General features: G+C 54.3%; 1 protein-coding gene across 1 annotated transcript; it reads right to left on the reverse strand.

Annotated features, from left to right (window-relative positions):
* Positions 1-3,522: 3,522 nt before the first annotated feature.
* LOC100724936 (ficolin-1) lies at positions 3,523-9,770 on the reverse strand. The gene is made up of 9 exons (XM_003470916.4): positions 9,614-9,770; positions 8,104-8,217; positions 6,791-6,844; positions 6,501-6,536; positions 5,856-5,888; positions 5,443-5,570; positions 4,930-5,059; positions 4,420-4,554; positions 3,523-3,991 (listed from the first exon to the last, which is right to left on the reverse strand). The coding sequence occupies exons 1-9, from the start codon at positions 9,693-9,695 to the stop codon at positions 3,744-3,746; spliced, it is 960 nt and encodes a 319-aa protein (XP_003470964.2). The 5' UTR covers positions 9,696-9,770; the 3' UTR covers positions 3,523-3,743.
* Between the last annotated feature and the right edge of the window lie 3,462 nt (positions 9,771-13,232).

The following is a 13,232-nucleotide window of genomic DNA, read 5'->3' on the forward strand; positions in this document are numbered from 1 at the left end:
CTCACAGCTTGTAGAGGTTTCATTCCATAATCAGCTGGCTCCATGGCAAGGTGGCATGGCACAGGGCAACACTTCAAAGCAGCAGAAGACAGCAAAAGCAACATGAGCAAAAGAGGGGGTGAGCAAGCCTCTTTTCTTTATGTTGTATGCAGGCTATCCACCTTTGGGTGGGTGTAGCACTCACACCATCTCCCTACCCCTTTTTGCACAGGCTCAGGATGTTTACAAAGTGAGGTCCCTCAGGCTCCTGCTGAATTGCCTAGTTAAAACTCTAAACTTGTGAAATGGACACAGAGAACAACATGGAGAGGGATAAAGGCATGTCCCCTGCACTCCAGGATATAGAACTGCTGAGTTACTTAGCTAAGCTTCTGGACTTCTCAAGTTGACACAATGTATCAGTCATAACACTAAGCTTCTAAGTCTGGTTTACAGATTTTTTTTTATTTTTATGAAACTTATAAATTTTAGTAGTCACCTTTTCAGGGCTTTTGAGTACTGCAAGTTTATTGTACCAAATATCATTAAACATTTTACATTGTAACAGTAAGTGTAATGTTTTCCTTCTTAGGCATTTAACCTATTTGAACAAAGCCTTTTCAGTAGTAATTAATTTTTAGAAGTCTAACAATTCAAACTTGAAATGCAATGAACTCAAGTTCTTTTACATATTCCAATACTGTGCATAAATGCTCTAAGATTTCTACATAGCATTATAAGATGAAATCATTACTTAATTGTGCATTTCAGAATGGATTTATGAATTTTTTTTGTAATAGGCCAAATTCTTTAAACATTATGGGAGTATGAAATATCAAGCCTGCTCATATTTCTTAATGTAAAAGCTGTAATTCTATAGACCTGATCGTATTAATCATTTATAGAGCTTATGGCCGGGACAAAATAGAATCTGGTCACTGAGAACATTGGAACTCAAGATATGCATGCATTTCATGTCCTCAGGCCTGGCCATACCCGTGGCTTTAAAAATAGTTTCTGAAACTCATGGTGCATGACACGGGCATGTGAGATTATAAAGTACAAAGTATGACAAATATTTTTATCACTTTTCAGCAAACATGCTTCCAATCGCCACCCAGTCAAGAATCACGGCATTGCTGATACCAGTGTCCTTGTCCTGTCCTTTCCCTGTCATCACCCTGTCCCTCCCTCAAGAACAACCCTCTTCCTATTTTCCTTGTATGTATTAACTGAGGTGGGAGAGTAGGGTTGAGAAAACTGGCTGGGCAGTGGGCCTGACCCATCAGTGACAGTGACCCAGGACTCGTAAGCAGGGCAGTCCCCAAAGCTCTGCACATGGAACCAGTCCAAGAGTGTGACCTTCTGTTATTACAAGAACCCAAGCAGGGTTTTAATAGGATGGCGTAGAGCTGATGTCAGCCCGAGGGGTGGGAGGCATCAAAGATGCCTGCCCCTCTCCTCGGCCGCTGTGCACTGCTTTGCAGTGGTCCCTTCGCACCTGGAGAGTAAGCTTCTTTTCCTACTTGTAGCTGGTTGAACTCTGTCTGCAGAGCACGTTTCTCTTCTTTTCACATCTACAATAAATGTAAAATCTCTACCTTTTGTGCTTGACCAAGTCTTTGCCCAGGACAGAAAGAACCTAGAAACTACCCCTAGAAGACTCTGGCGCCCCAAAGCCCAGGGATTTTACTATAGAAGTATGCATTCAAAATATTATTGGTTATTTTTCTTTTGAGAAAAATAATGCTCATTTGCTGTGGGATCAGCTGCATGCGGCTTAGGGTGTGTGGCGTACACATTTCACCTTCAAACCATGGGAAGTCTCTGAAATGGGTGTCTGTGCTGTCTCCGTCCACCCTCGCCCTGGTGGGCTTGCGGTTTGATCCATCTGGGGGCTCTTGTGAGCAGCCTGGCTGTGATGTATCTGATCATGACCATGTGCACGCGCAGGGCACCTCCCTGATGCCACCTGGAACCCGCTAGAGAGTTTCCTACTGCACCCAGCTCTGCACTGGCCCAGCTGTGGCCAAACCACTGTGTCCATCAGTGCTGGCCCTGCAGAGTGGTCCTGCCCAGCCCCATGTGGTGCTCTTAGAGCTTGCTGGGGGCTTCAGGGGTCAGGGGGTGGGGCAGCACCTCATCCTAGCTGTATTTCACATTTCTCTCCTAAGTAATTCAATAGAGAGCCTTTTAGGATTGAATACAGGTCCCTTGTATAAATATATTGGCATTTTCTTATAAATAAATATATAGGGCCTTTTCAAGAAATATATGGGACATCTTCTTTTGTGAAGTGTCTGTCCAGTACTTTTTATTGCTGCTCTTGGAGTACTTTAGCTGGAACTCAGGGCCTTGTGAATGCTAGGTAAGCGCTTTCCTGCTGAGATGTACCCCAGGGCCTTAGATAATGCTGCTATACCTATGCAGACATATTTTGTGTGTGGATCCTAGCTATCCATGGGCACATTTGTATACCAAATGCATGTGCCATGTTTTGATGGTGCCCATGCCTCTTACCTTCCTGTCCTTCTCGACCCTACTTATTTATCATCATGTGCAGGAATTCTTTCAGGGAAGAGCTGGTACTTTTTCATTTTAAATTGGTGTGTAGAGTAACATGTCCTGCCCTGGTGCCTGGCACCTGTGACTTCCAGGACAAACTTGCGTGAGGTGATCAGGGCTGCAGACCCTGGGGTTACCCAGATGGCTGCAGTCTAAACCCAGGGGTCTTAGCAGCAGACGCCCTGCAGGCTGTGGCCAGAGGTGCAGTGACCATAAAAGTAGGTCAGAGATAGGATGCTTTGAAGCAGACGAAGTGACCCCATTCGAGGGCAGCAGGCTGTCACTGGGAGCAGAAAAGCGAAGGGAACAGATTCCCCACAGAACCTGTTGACTGGGCCAGCCCTGCTGACACCTTGGCTTTAGCCCCCCAAGGCCTATTTGGGACTGCTGACCTCCAGAACCGTAGGGACAAGTATGTTGTTTCAAGCCGCTACACGAGTGGTGGCTAAGGGTGTGTGTGTCAACCTTCTCTGGGGTTTCCTTTTCTTCTCACTGCTGCTGGCCATTTCTGCACAAGGGCATCCCTCCCTACCCTGGGGGCCTGCTTAGCAGTGCCCTGGGAGAGGCATTGAGGCAGGGCCCAGCTGCTCCCTGGTTTGCTGTGCTGCTTTTTCTGGCTGGGGGTGGGGTGGCAGCTGCCCCAAGTGCAAAGTCTACCTTGATGGAAAGCAGCCAGGTGCTACCCAGCTCCCCACTCACTTTTTGGGGAGCTTTCCAGCCAGAAGTGACCTTTCAAAAAATGTGTGACGAACTGTGGGGACCTGGGAGACATGGGGAAAGGGTGGGTCACCTCATATCAGAAAGGTGGGGTGCAATGTGCTGATCTCCCTGGGCATCAGTGCCCCCATAGACTGAGTGGGCTCCCTGACTCTTGGGACTTCCCAAACTCATGAGAAGCCCCGGCTCCCCAAAGTGGATGAAGGGGTGTATATATCCCCAGCACTGTATCTGAGAAATACAAATGAAGAAGAGCCAAGGTGAATGTCTGCAGGAGAGATGTGTTTCAGAAACATAACTGTTGCCCCTGGTGAGGCTAGGAACAGACCGGGTGAGTTGGCATTGGCATGGAGGGTGCATAGGGCAGAGGGCAGAGGTCACAGTGAGGTAGGGCAGCACCTTCCTGAGTGGGGACAGTGATTCTGTTGTGGCCGTGTGTGTGGTGGCCTCTGCCCCGCAGGGAGACGGGTCTCCACTTGGAGCTAGGTGGCCCGAAACTTCATCTCTGACATCTTGTAGCTGTATTTGTACCCTTTGCCCGACGACCAGTTGATGCCATTGGCATAGCTTTCATGGGGACCCCTGAGGTAGAGGCCGTTCAGGTTGGACACATGACACCGCCCATACCACCAGGCTCCGCTGTACTGCTTTGCACAATTGCCGGAGCTCTGGTCGTTGTCCTGGTCTTTGGTGGAGAAGAAATTGTCGTCATGGGATTTCAGAGAGTCTCCTGCTCGGGGGAAAAAGGCCACCGCTGTCTGCTGCAGATAAGCAATTTTACCCAAGCCTCGGCTTTTCCATGTGCAATAGCGTTGAGGGTCTCTGCCCGCCTCCTTCCCTGGGAGCCTCAGAGTGCAGGTCAAACAGGGTGCTATCGAGAAAGCTCCCAGGGGTCCACCTGCCCCCCACAGCTCCGGGCTCAGCACAGTTATGTGGGCTTCATGCCCACTGGTTCCGACAGGTTCTGGTAAGTGGTGCCTGGCACTGGCCCAGCAGATACCCTGGAGGCAATGCCCCCAGAACTGCAGGACCAGATATGGACACAGCACAGGGTGTCATCTGATCACAATCACATCGCGAGGACCAGGCAAGGTAAAGATATGGGGGTGCTGAACTCTCACTGCAGCCCTCACCCAGGTCCCCCGCTCAGACACTCACCTGCACTGCCCTCCACAAAGGCGCCCAGCACCAGCTTGTACTTCTCTGTTTCGCCTGCCACCCTGAAGGAGTCATACTTGGCAAAGCTGTGGTTTCCCCCGAAGTCCACCAAGTCCACGCGAAGCTCGCTGTTTCCTGTGGAGACCCCTGGGTCTCAGCCACTGAGACCCTCTGCCCCCATCACAAGAGGGAGCCAGTCTGCACTCGGCAGCTGGAGGAAGCTCAGCGGGGTGCAGGAACACTGGGGTGCGTGCGCATGAGGCCCCAGGGGCTCCATGTGTCCACATAGCTTCCCCACTGTCCCTCGGCTGTCCTGAAGACCCAGCCTGGCTGTCACTCATTGGGAACAAGCTCACTTTTCTCTGAGAGTACAAGAAGCTACCTGTGGGGCTTTGGTGAATGTCTTCTTTGAAAGAGTTCCAGCCATTCCGCCTCAGTGATCCATGGATACCCATGTGCAGAACCACACAATGACCCACACACGTCCCCCAGCTGCCCGGTGCTGCTCACCCTGGGCTGTCAGGGCATGAATGTTGTCATTCCCCAGCCAGAACTCCCCGAGCTGACTGCCAAAACCGTGCTTGTAGGCGGCCCAATCCCGAAAGAAGTCCACGGAGCCATCAAGTCTGCGCTGGAAGACCTGGGTGGGGGCAGCCAGGGCACTTGAGGGACAGGAGGCCAGGCTGATGTCTCAAAGTCTGGAGACAAGAACTGAGAGCTATTGAGCCAAGTAGGGTGCCAAGAGCTTCCACATGGGCTCATCACAGATCTCATGTGGTGGAGGAGGACCTGGAGGCCCCCAAAAGGCAGGCAACCAGCCGGAAGCCATGCAGCAGGACAGCAGTGGTCCTCCGGGCCCCAGGACCTGGGCTGGAACCCACAGGGACCCCTCCTCTGTGAGACAGTGTCTTTGTGGGCTCCAGAGGCGGACAGGGAATCTCAGAGTCCCTGCCAGCCACTGAACCCATTCCCTGGGATTCCTGGCTGCTCACTTTTGTATAAGGACCCCATCCCAACACTCACTGTCCACCCGCCCCCATCCACTTCCATGTCACACAGCACGCTCAGGGGCCGGCAGTCAGGCAGGTAGATGGTGTGCCAGCCACTCAGGAAGTAGCCCCGGCTGAGAAGCTCCTTGCAAGTCCGAGGTCCTGGGAATGGGGCCGGAAGAGAGGTGGGACATGGCCCTGAGTGGGCTGCATAGGGCGGGCCCAGGATCCTCTCCCAGTCCCCAGCCTGTGGGTGGAACATAATTTCTCCCCGAAAAGCCACTGCCATGGAAGGCACTCATCACCGGGCAAAGGCTGCCCCGTGTCTTGCTAACCGAGTGACCAATGACTGTGTAGACTGAGGTTCATCCTTGCACTGTGGACTGCAGCTCTACCCAGCTGGCCAGGGCGGGCTGGGCTCAGGCACAGGGTGGGCAGCACGGTCACCTGTAGCACAGGATGGAGAAGACCCAGTGTCTCCTGTTGGAGAGAGAAGAGACATTGGCATCAGTCCTCATCCTCTGCAGCAGCCCCAGCTGCCCCAGTAACACAGAGGAGGGGACGTGAAAGACAGCACAGCCTGAACCCCAGGCCCTGCTTCCCTGGGTGCCCGCTGTCCAGCTCTTCCCTGAGGCTGGCAGTAAGCACTCGGTGGCTTCAGGTACCAATCAAGGTGGAGTAGCAAATCTCAAACCCATCTCTGCCCATCTACACTCCACCCACATGGCCATGTGGTGTGGGGTGGCACCAGGGACTCAAGTCTGTGCCCTAATCTTGTGACTTTTATTTCTAGACAAAGCACATGACTGGGTCTGATACTATATCTTTTACTGATTTTACGGTTTTCTAAAATAAAGGAGACAAGAATTCCTACAAGTCAGGTGCCTACATTTCTGAACATTGCCATCTGGCCAGTCCCTCGGGGTGGCTGCTGAAAGATGGGGAGCCTTTGGGGACTGGGGTGGTCCACTGTGCCCAGATCCCTGTCACCTTCCCACCTGCTTCCCAGACACAAGCTTGGAACTCCTCCCCCAGGGGGCACTGGCTTGGCTGAGGCCTCAAGAACCCAGCTCTGGTGGGTGGACGGCTCACCTTTCTCTCCACGAATCCCTTTGTCCCCTCGGTCCCCTGGAGGGAAGCAGAGAGTGGGAAGCTGATGGTGAGAAGATCACATCCATCTGTTGAGGCTGACCTATCCCATCCCCTCTGGTCAGCACAAGGGCAGTGCTGCCCCGGAGGTGAGCCAGGCCCCTGCTGGCTGCTCTGCCCACTGACTTCCCCCAGGGAGAGAATCCCAAATGTGGGACTCAGCAGGGTCCTTCCAGTCTTGTCTCCCCATCCCTGGATCCATATGACAACTCTTCAGGCTGCTGTGTGGTCACCTTTGGGCCCAGGCGGTCCTGCCTTGCCAGGGGGTCCAGGGGCTCCTCGTTCACCTGCAAATTCCACACAGGCCCCCTGAGAAAAACACCTGTCCTCAATCCCGCCCCCAAATCTTTGCCCAACACTGTGACATCCCACCCTCCATGTGTTCCAGACCCTGCTGCCCTTGGAGCTGCTGGCCTGGCCAGGGCTGAGCCAGGTGGTCCCAAGTGGCTGGCCAGAGGCCAGGATGCAGGAAGGCTCATCTGGCCCACTCCACTTTCTGGCTATACCCTAGTTCCCACCTCTGACGCTGTTGACACAAAGCCTGGGGCTGTGCCATCCTCTCGGAGCTGGACTGTCCACTCAGGGCCAGGTCCCGGGATGAGGAGCACCTCCTCAGAGAGCGCTCCTCTTTATCAGGGCCCAGCTGTGGAGGGCTGGTGGGGACCCCTAGGGAGTTGATGGGGTAGAAGTGCAGGGCCGAGCCCCTGCATGTGACCTGAGCCTGGAGGCTGAGACAGGCTCTCACGTGGCCTCCTCACAGCTTGTGTTGCTGGCTCCTGTAGGATCAGGGACCCCCAATCATCCGTTCCAGCCACCATGTGTGCTGAACCCTTTCCTCCTGGACAGATGGACTCTAGGGATGGGAGATGTGGCCCCCAGCCCCCGGAGGGCAGCTGGCATGTCCTCTAGCCCCATTGTGCCCTCACTTCCTGTTTTGGTACAGGCCATCGATATGCAGTGGCCGGAGACTGATAAGTGGGGTCAGTGTCCCTCCATCCCTGTACTGACTGAAACACTGCCTATGGGAGTAGCCTCCTTTTCTCTCTGCGGGGCTCAAGGAACAGAAATCCCAGTCTGGCGGGTCCACCTGGGTGAGAAGGTGCCCAGACTCCGCACAGGACAGGTGTCACAGAATGGCCAGGTTCTTCCTGTCCTCACCAGGTGCTCTTTCCAAACCCTGCCTTGAATACCTCCAGGCACCTGGAGCTCACTGCCAGGAAGCAGGCCATGCACATCTGGCCACACCAGGCTCAGGGGACAGGAGCCCACGATGGAGCTCCTTCTGGAGGGTCAGGTGCCACAGGCACAGGGTCAGAACAGGGCAGCAGATTGTAGGAAAGTGCCCAAAGCTCTGAGGGGGGGGGGTCACTAAAAACACTCCCTCGGAAAGCATCCTCAGAAGCCCTGAACCTCCAGGTCTGCTTCTCTCAGTGGTCTGGGCAGTCACCAGGACCCAGAGTAGGGCAGACCTGCCTGGGCATCCCAATATGAAAGGGCAAGTGTCCCTCCCACCCTGTTGCTGACCCTGCACCAGGCCCACACGCACCTCTCTCTCCTTTGGCTCCTGCCTCACCCTTGGGTCCTGGGGTTCCAGGCAGCCCTGGGCAGCCCCTGAGAATGGCGAGCTTGTCGGTACCCTCCACGCCCATCACTTTCACCTCTGCAAAGAAACACATGCAGCCTGTCAGCGTGGTCACCTGGACCAGAGGCCTTACCCTGCCACCTGTGGAGGGCTGGTGGGGACCTCTAGGGAGTTGATGAGGTAGAAATGCAGGGCCGAGCCCCACCTTTGGGGGTCAACCTGCCCCAGAGCACTCAGTTCCTCAGTCCTGGGGTCCAGCCTCAGGGCTAGGCATTCTCAGGCAGGTCATTAAGCTCTCCTTGGCTCCAAATGGGGCTAGGGACCAGGCTGAGGGAGGATTAGGTTGGGGAACACAAACTTGAAAGATCTGAGTGTCATTCCTGGGGAGCATGAGCGTGGCACACAGGAGCTGCCCTCAGCAAACGCCAGCCAATATTTCAAGAGATGGGGAGAAGTTGACGTCACGTTCTTTCTCCCAGACCTCAGGACTGAGGAACTGAGTGCTCTGGGATCCCTGGGCTGGGAAGGGTCACCCAGGCCCCTGGGGAGGGCACACATGACCCGAGGGGAAGGCAGGGTGTGCTACCCACACCTGGGCCCACACACAGGTCATTGGTCTTCACAAAACATTGTTGATTAGAAATGTATCTTTCAGGAGACCCTGGGAGGTCTGTGGGATTGAGCACAGCTCTGGGAGATGGGGCGGGGCCATCTCTGGCTCACTGGTTTCTGCTCATAGGGGCAGCTGTAAGGCTCCAGGTGTTTCTTCTGTAGATGCGTGACCCCAGGACCTCTGCTCCAAGACCAGAGACAGAGGCTGCTGCAGCACATGGCATGGAACCAGGACCTGGGTGCAGCGGGTCACCTGAGCTTTTGCACCTCAGGTGCATGTGGCAGCCACTAGGGAGATGGGGGATGTCAGAGTTCTTCCCCCAAACCCATGAGCAGGTGGAACAGTCAGTGTCATTTTATTCCTTCTTGGTGAGGGGGTCAGGCCCTGTCTGCACAGCCCCGCAGGGCAGCTGCCACAGGCTTCGGGCTGGCCGGACATGGAGAGCCCGAGTGCATGTTACTCAGGGTCTCTGCGCCTCCAGCTCCTCATCTGGGGAGGACACAAAGCTGCGAGGACCTTTGCAAAACGATGCATGTGAACCAGCTGTGGTGGGGCAGGCACGTCCTCCTAGCACGCTAGGAGGCCAAGGCAGGAGGACAGCAAGTTCGAGTCCTGCTGGGCAACTTAGTAAGGCCCTGTCTCAAGTTAAAAAGTAAAATGGGGCTGAGGCTTTAACTCAGTACAAAAGCCCTCAGCTTCATGCCCAGGGCTAAAAGAAAAAAAAAACGAAGAAAAATAAAAGGAAGGGAAGAAGGAAAGAAGGAGGTAGGAAGGAAGGAAGGAAGAAAAAATAAGACAAGAAGATAAGTGGCCACTGGGTGGTAGCCCTCAGCCCTGGGGTAGGAGGAGAGTCTGCCTCACCTGGACAGGTGTCGGTAGCCTGGGCAGCCCGGTCTTGGACACACAGGAGCAAGACGAGCAGGACAGTGGGACCCCTGGCCATGGTGACCCCACTCAGCTCCAGGTCACACCTGTGGCCTGGTAGATGCTCCCAGCACTTATAGGGCAGCGGAGCCGTGGGTATGGTGGATGTCTCAACGGCCCAGGGGACGCCCACTTCCGGCAGGCGCCCAATTGCTCAAGAGGAGGTGAGGAACCATCTCACAGTGCGTGCCCCCTGCCCTCCCTAAGGGGACACCAGGCAGAGGCCCCTCTGCCAGAGAGGGCCTGCCTTACTTGTGGCATAAGGAAAGCCCAGATGTGCCCCTCATCTCCCAATGGTCCCCATGTCAGGGAAGACTCTGTTGAGGGTGTTTCCTGCCTCTCAGGACATCCAGGGAGACAAGGGGGGATGGCCCTGTGACACTTGAAGGCAGGGATGCCCTTGTTCCCCAAGGTCCTAGGGGCCAAATTCATACCTCCTTCTTGGCTGACATTCAGCCCGAGCACGCTGTGGGCATTTCGGGAAGGGCCTCTGAAGATGTATAGTACAGTCACCAGGAGGGTCACGTGGTGGCTGGAGCTAGTGGCTGAGGGGCAGCTGTTTCTCTGGGCCAGTGTGGGTTCCCAGCCACATGGTCCCCCCAGGGAGGGGCAGGACCCTGGGCCACAGCTCAGCAAAGGGAGTGGGTGGCTCTGGGGACTCAGGCAGCATGGGGGCGCTCACCTTTTCACCTGCTTGTGCCAGCCCTTAGCTTCTGGCGAGGAAGGGACAGCAACTTTACCACTGGGACACCTCAGGAGACCCCAGCAGCTGCTATACCAGGTCAGCTAGGCCAGGACTCCTCTGGGCCACTTCTGGTATTGTCTCCTTGGGCTTTGGCAGGGACAGGGAGGTGGCAGCCCTCTGTGCCTGCAACTGCTTGCCCGCAGTCCCCGGGGGACAGTGCTGCCTCTTCTGCCCAGGGTCCCTCATCTCAGGAGATGTGTCCACAGTACAGGCCGGCAGCAAGTATGTGTGCCTGCCATGTGGGCCAAGGTGTTGGGCAGGGGTCTTGTTTGTCCTCAAGGCTTTGGTATTGATGTTTAATCTCCATCGTGGAGCAGAAGTGTGGAAGCTAGATCTGACCTGGTTTGGATTAAGATTAGATAGTTAAATCTTAGGATAAGGTCATCAGGGGGACCCTGTGGTCCAGTCCTGGTGGCTTTAGAGGAGGAGAGACCAGAACAAATACATATGCACACAAACACACACTCATACACTCACATACACGTACCTTCACTCCCTGTCTCTTATCAGGACGCTTGGTGCCATCTTGGACAGCAAAGTGGTTTCCCCTGTGCCATACCAAACCATCTTACAGCTGGACCTAGGAGAGTCGTTTGGCTTTCTGACGAGGGCAGATGGGGAGTCTGGGGTCCTCGGTCTTCCTGAGCTGCAGAATGGGCAAGTATTAGGCCTTGGGCTGCTAAGGGTGTGGATTTGGGTTGCTTTGGGGTTGCCCCCAGGATAAAGGCCTGCAGTCTGCCTGGTAGCTATGCCAGGGTCCAGGGGAAGAAAGCTCAGGTCTTTCTAGGTCGCTTGTGTCCTCAGGCTCCTGGTGGAAACCATGGAAATCTCTGCAGGACGACAAAGCCTCCAGGCTTGGGTGACATCTGCCATGCAGTTTCTCAAGCCCGATGTTAGACTGCGGTGGACAATAACCAGGACCCCGAGGAGGAAACCAGGTGTTCTTCCTGGGCAGAGCAGGTAGGAAGCCGGGCACAAATGCAGCAGGTCCTCTGAGGCTGGGAATGATGAGGAGGCTGTCACTGCCTGTGGGGGTGGTGGCAAAGAGAGGGCCAGAGCGGTAGATGTTGGGTCCTGTGTGGCAGAGACGGGGGAATGAGGGGAGGGTCCCTGCGATTCCTAAGGGAAACTGTCAGAATGAGCCCATTTAGCAAAGCCTACTGGGCTTCCAGAAATTTGCCATGAAGAACTGAAAGAGGAAATCTTAAAAGTGTTTAGTATTTGGGCCCCAAAGTCAAGTAACTAAATAGATCCAACAAAACACACACTCATCTTCCATGAGGAGAGCTCTCACGTGGGAGCTGCTGGATCTGGAGGAAGACCGGACGTCGATCCTTCGTCCCCAACTAGGATTGGGAAGACATCAGTTTCCCCATCTGGCCTCAAGTTTCCCTGTGGGATCCGTTACGTCCCCACTGTGTGACCCTTGACAAGGTGGATTTAAGATTTCTGTGAAAACCGAGACTTCCTTGAGCAGAAACCAGGACCATCGGCCCTCCCACCCCACCCCCACGTGCTTTAGAAGGCTGCAGAAATTAATGCGGTGGGTTGTGGAGGCAGGTTACCTCCAGGGGTGATCCAGCCAGGTATGGTGGCTTGATCTGTGACACCAGTAGCTGCTCAAGGTGCCCAGAAATGATGGCCTTTTAGCACGTGGACATTGCCACGTGCAAATAAAGACAGAGAAACTTGACTTTTGTCATACAACAAAACAAAACAAACAATGTTAGGAGAATCACAGATCCAGTGTAGATGGAAAAACAACGTTAGGGTTCTGACTGTAAGCTCTCAAACACTCAGAAATATCTTCAGGGTGGAAGACCACGAAACCCTAACGGAAGTCTGCAAAGGCAACACGGAGATTAAGAACATTTGTGTTTCAGGATGTTCCACTGAGAGAGGAAAGACCAGCCACTGGGGGTCGGGGCTCTGTGGACAGACACGGGGGACAGAGGGTTGGATCCAGAACAAAGGCCTGGGCAAAATGAAAGCTAGATGACAAGGAGGAGAGCCAGATCTTTCCCTAAGGGGAAGGGGAGCAAGAGATGCGGACAGGGGTCCAGGTGTGTGAGTGCCTGTGCTGGCTGCACAAGTGGGGTGCGAGCCTGAGCTGCTGCGCTCGGGGTATACTAAGGGAGGAAAGGTGTGGGGCGTCCCAGCAGGGTCTGCTTCGAAATCTCATTTCCCATGAACTGATTGTGGACATTTTCACACTAATAAATACAGATGCCCATGTTTAAAAGAAAGAATGCCTGGAAATCAATTGCAAAGCATGCCATACCTGAGAGCCCCTGCAGAAATCAGCCACGTAAGATTCCTCAAGCCCAGAGGAACAGGAACAGGCATTTGGCCTCCTGAATCCCTGTAGAAATGGGTTTAAATCCCATGGGGCACCCGCTCACCCTCCCCCACAGTGAACATTTGTATAACAGCAGAGCACATGGTTTCTGTGAGGATGCCTGAGAAAAGTGGGGGGAATCCGTGAGAAAGGTCTCGGCAATACTTCCTTCAGTTTGTGGGGAACAGCAAGCTTTGCAGCCAGCAAAGTGCAGCTTCGCCCTGTGGAACAGAGGGGTGTGCCCAAGAACAGGCAGCCCCAGCGTGCCATGCACCTGCGGCGGAACAGGCGTCCTCTGAAGGGATTCAGACTGCAGGACCGGCCGGGCAGCGGTAAATCCCACAACGCCTGCCTGCAAAAGTGTGGTTGGAATTCGAAAAAGGCCTTGAAGGAAAGAAGCCAGCGTGACAGCGCTGACAGCTTCATGAGACAGTAGGGCTAGGGGTGCACATCCTCCAGGGAGGAGGGAGGCC

The sequence above is a fragment of the Cavia porcellus genome, unplaced genomic scaffold (genome assembly GCF_034190915.1).
Source record: "Cavia porcellus strain 051 isolate PalLab524CR breed Dunkin Hartley unplaced genomic scaffold, mCavPor4.1 scaffold_49, whole genome shotgun sequence".
In the NCBI taxonomy this organism is placed as follows: Eukaryota; Metazoa; Chordata; class Mammalia; order Rodentia; family Caviidae; genus Cavia; species Cavia porcellus.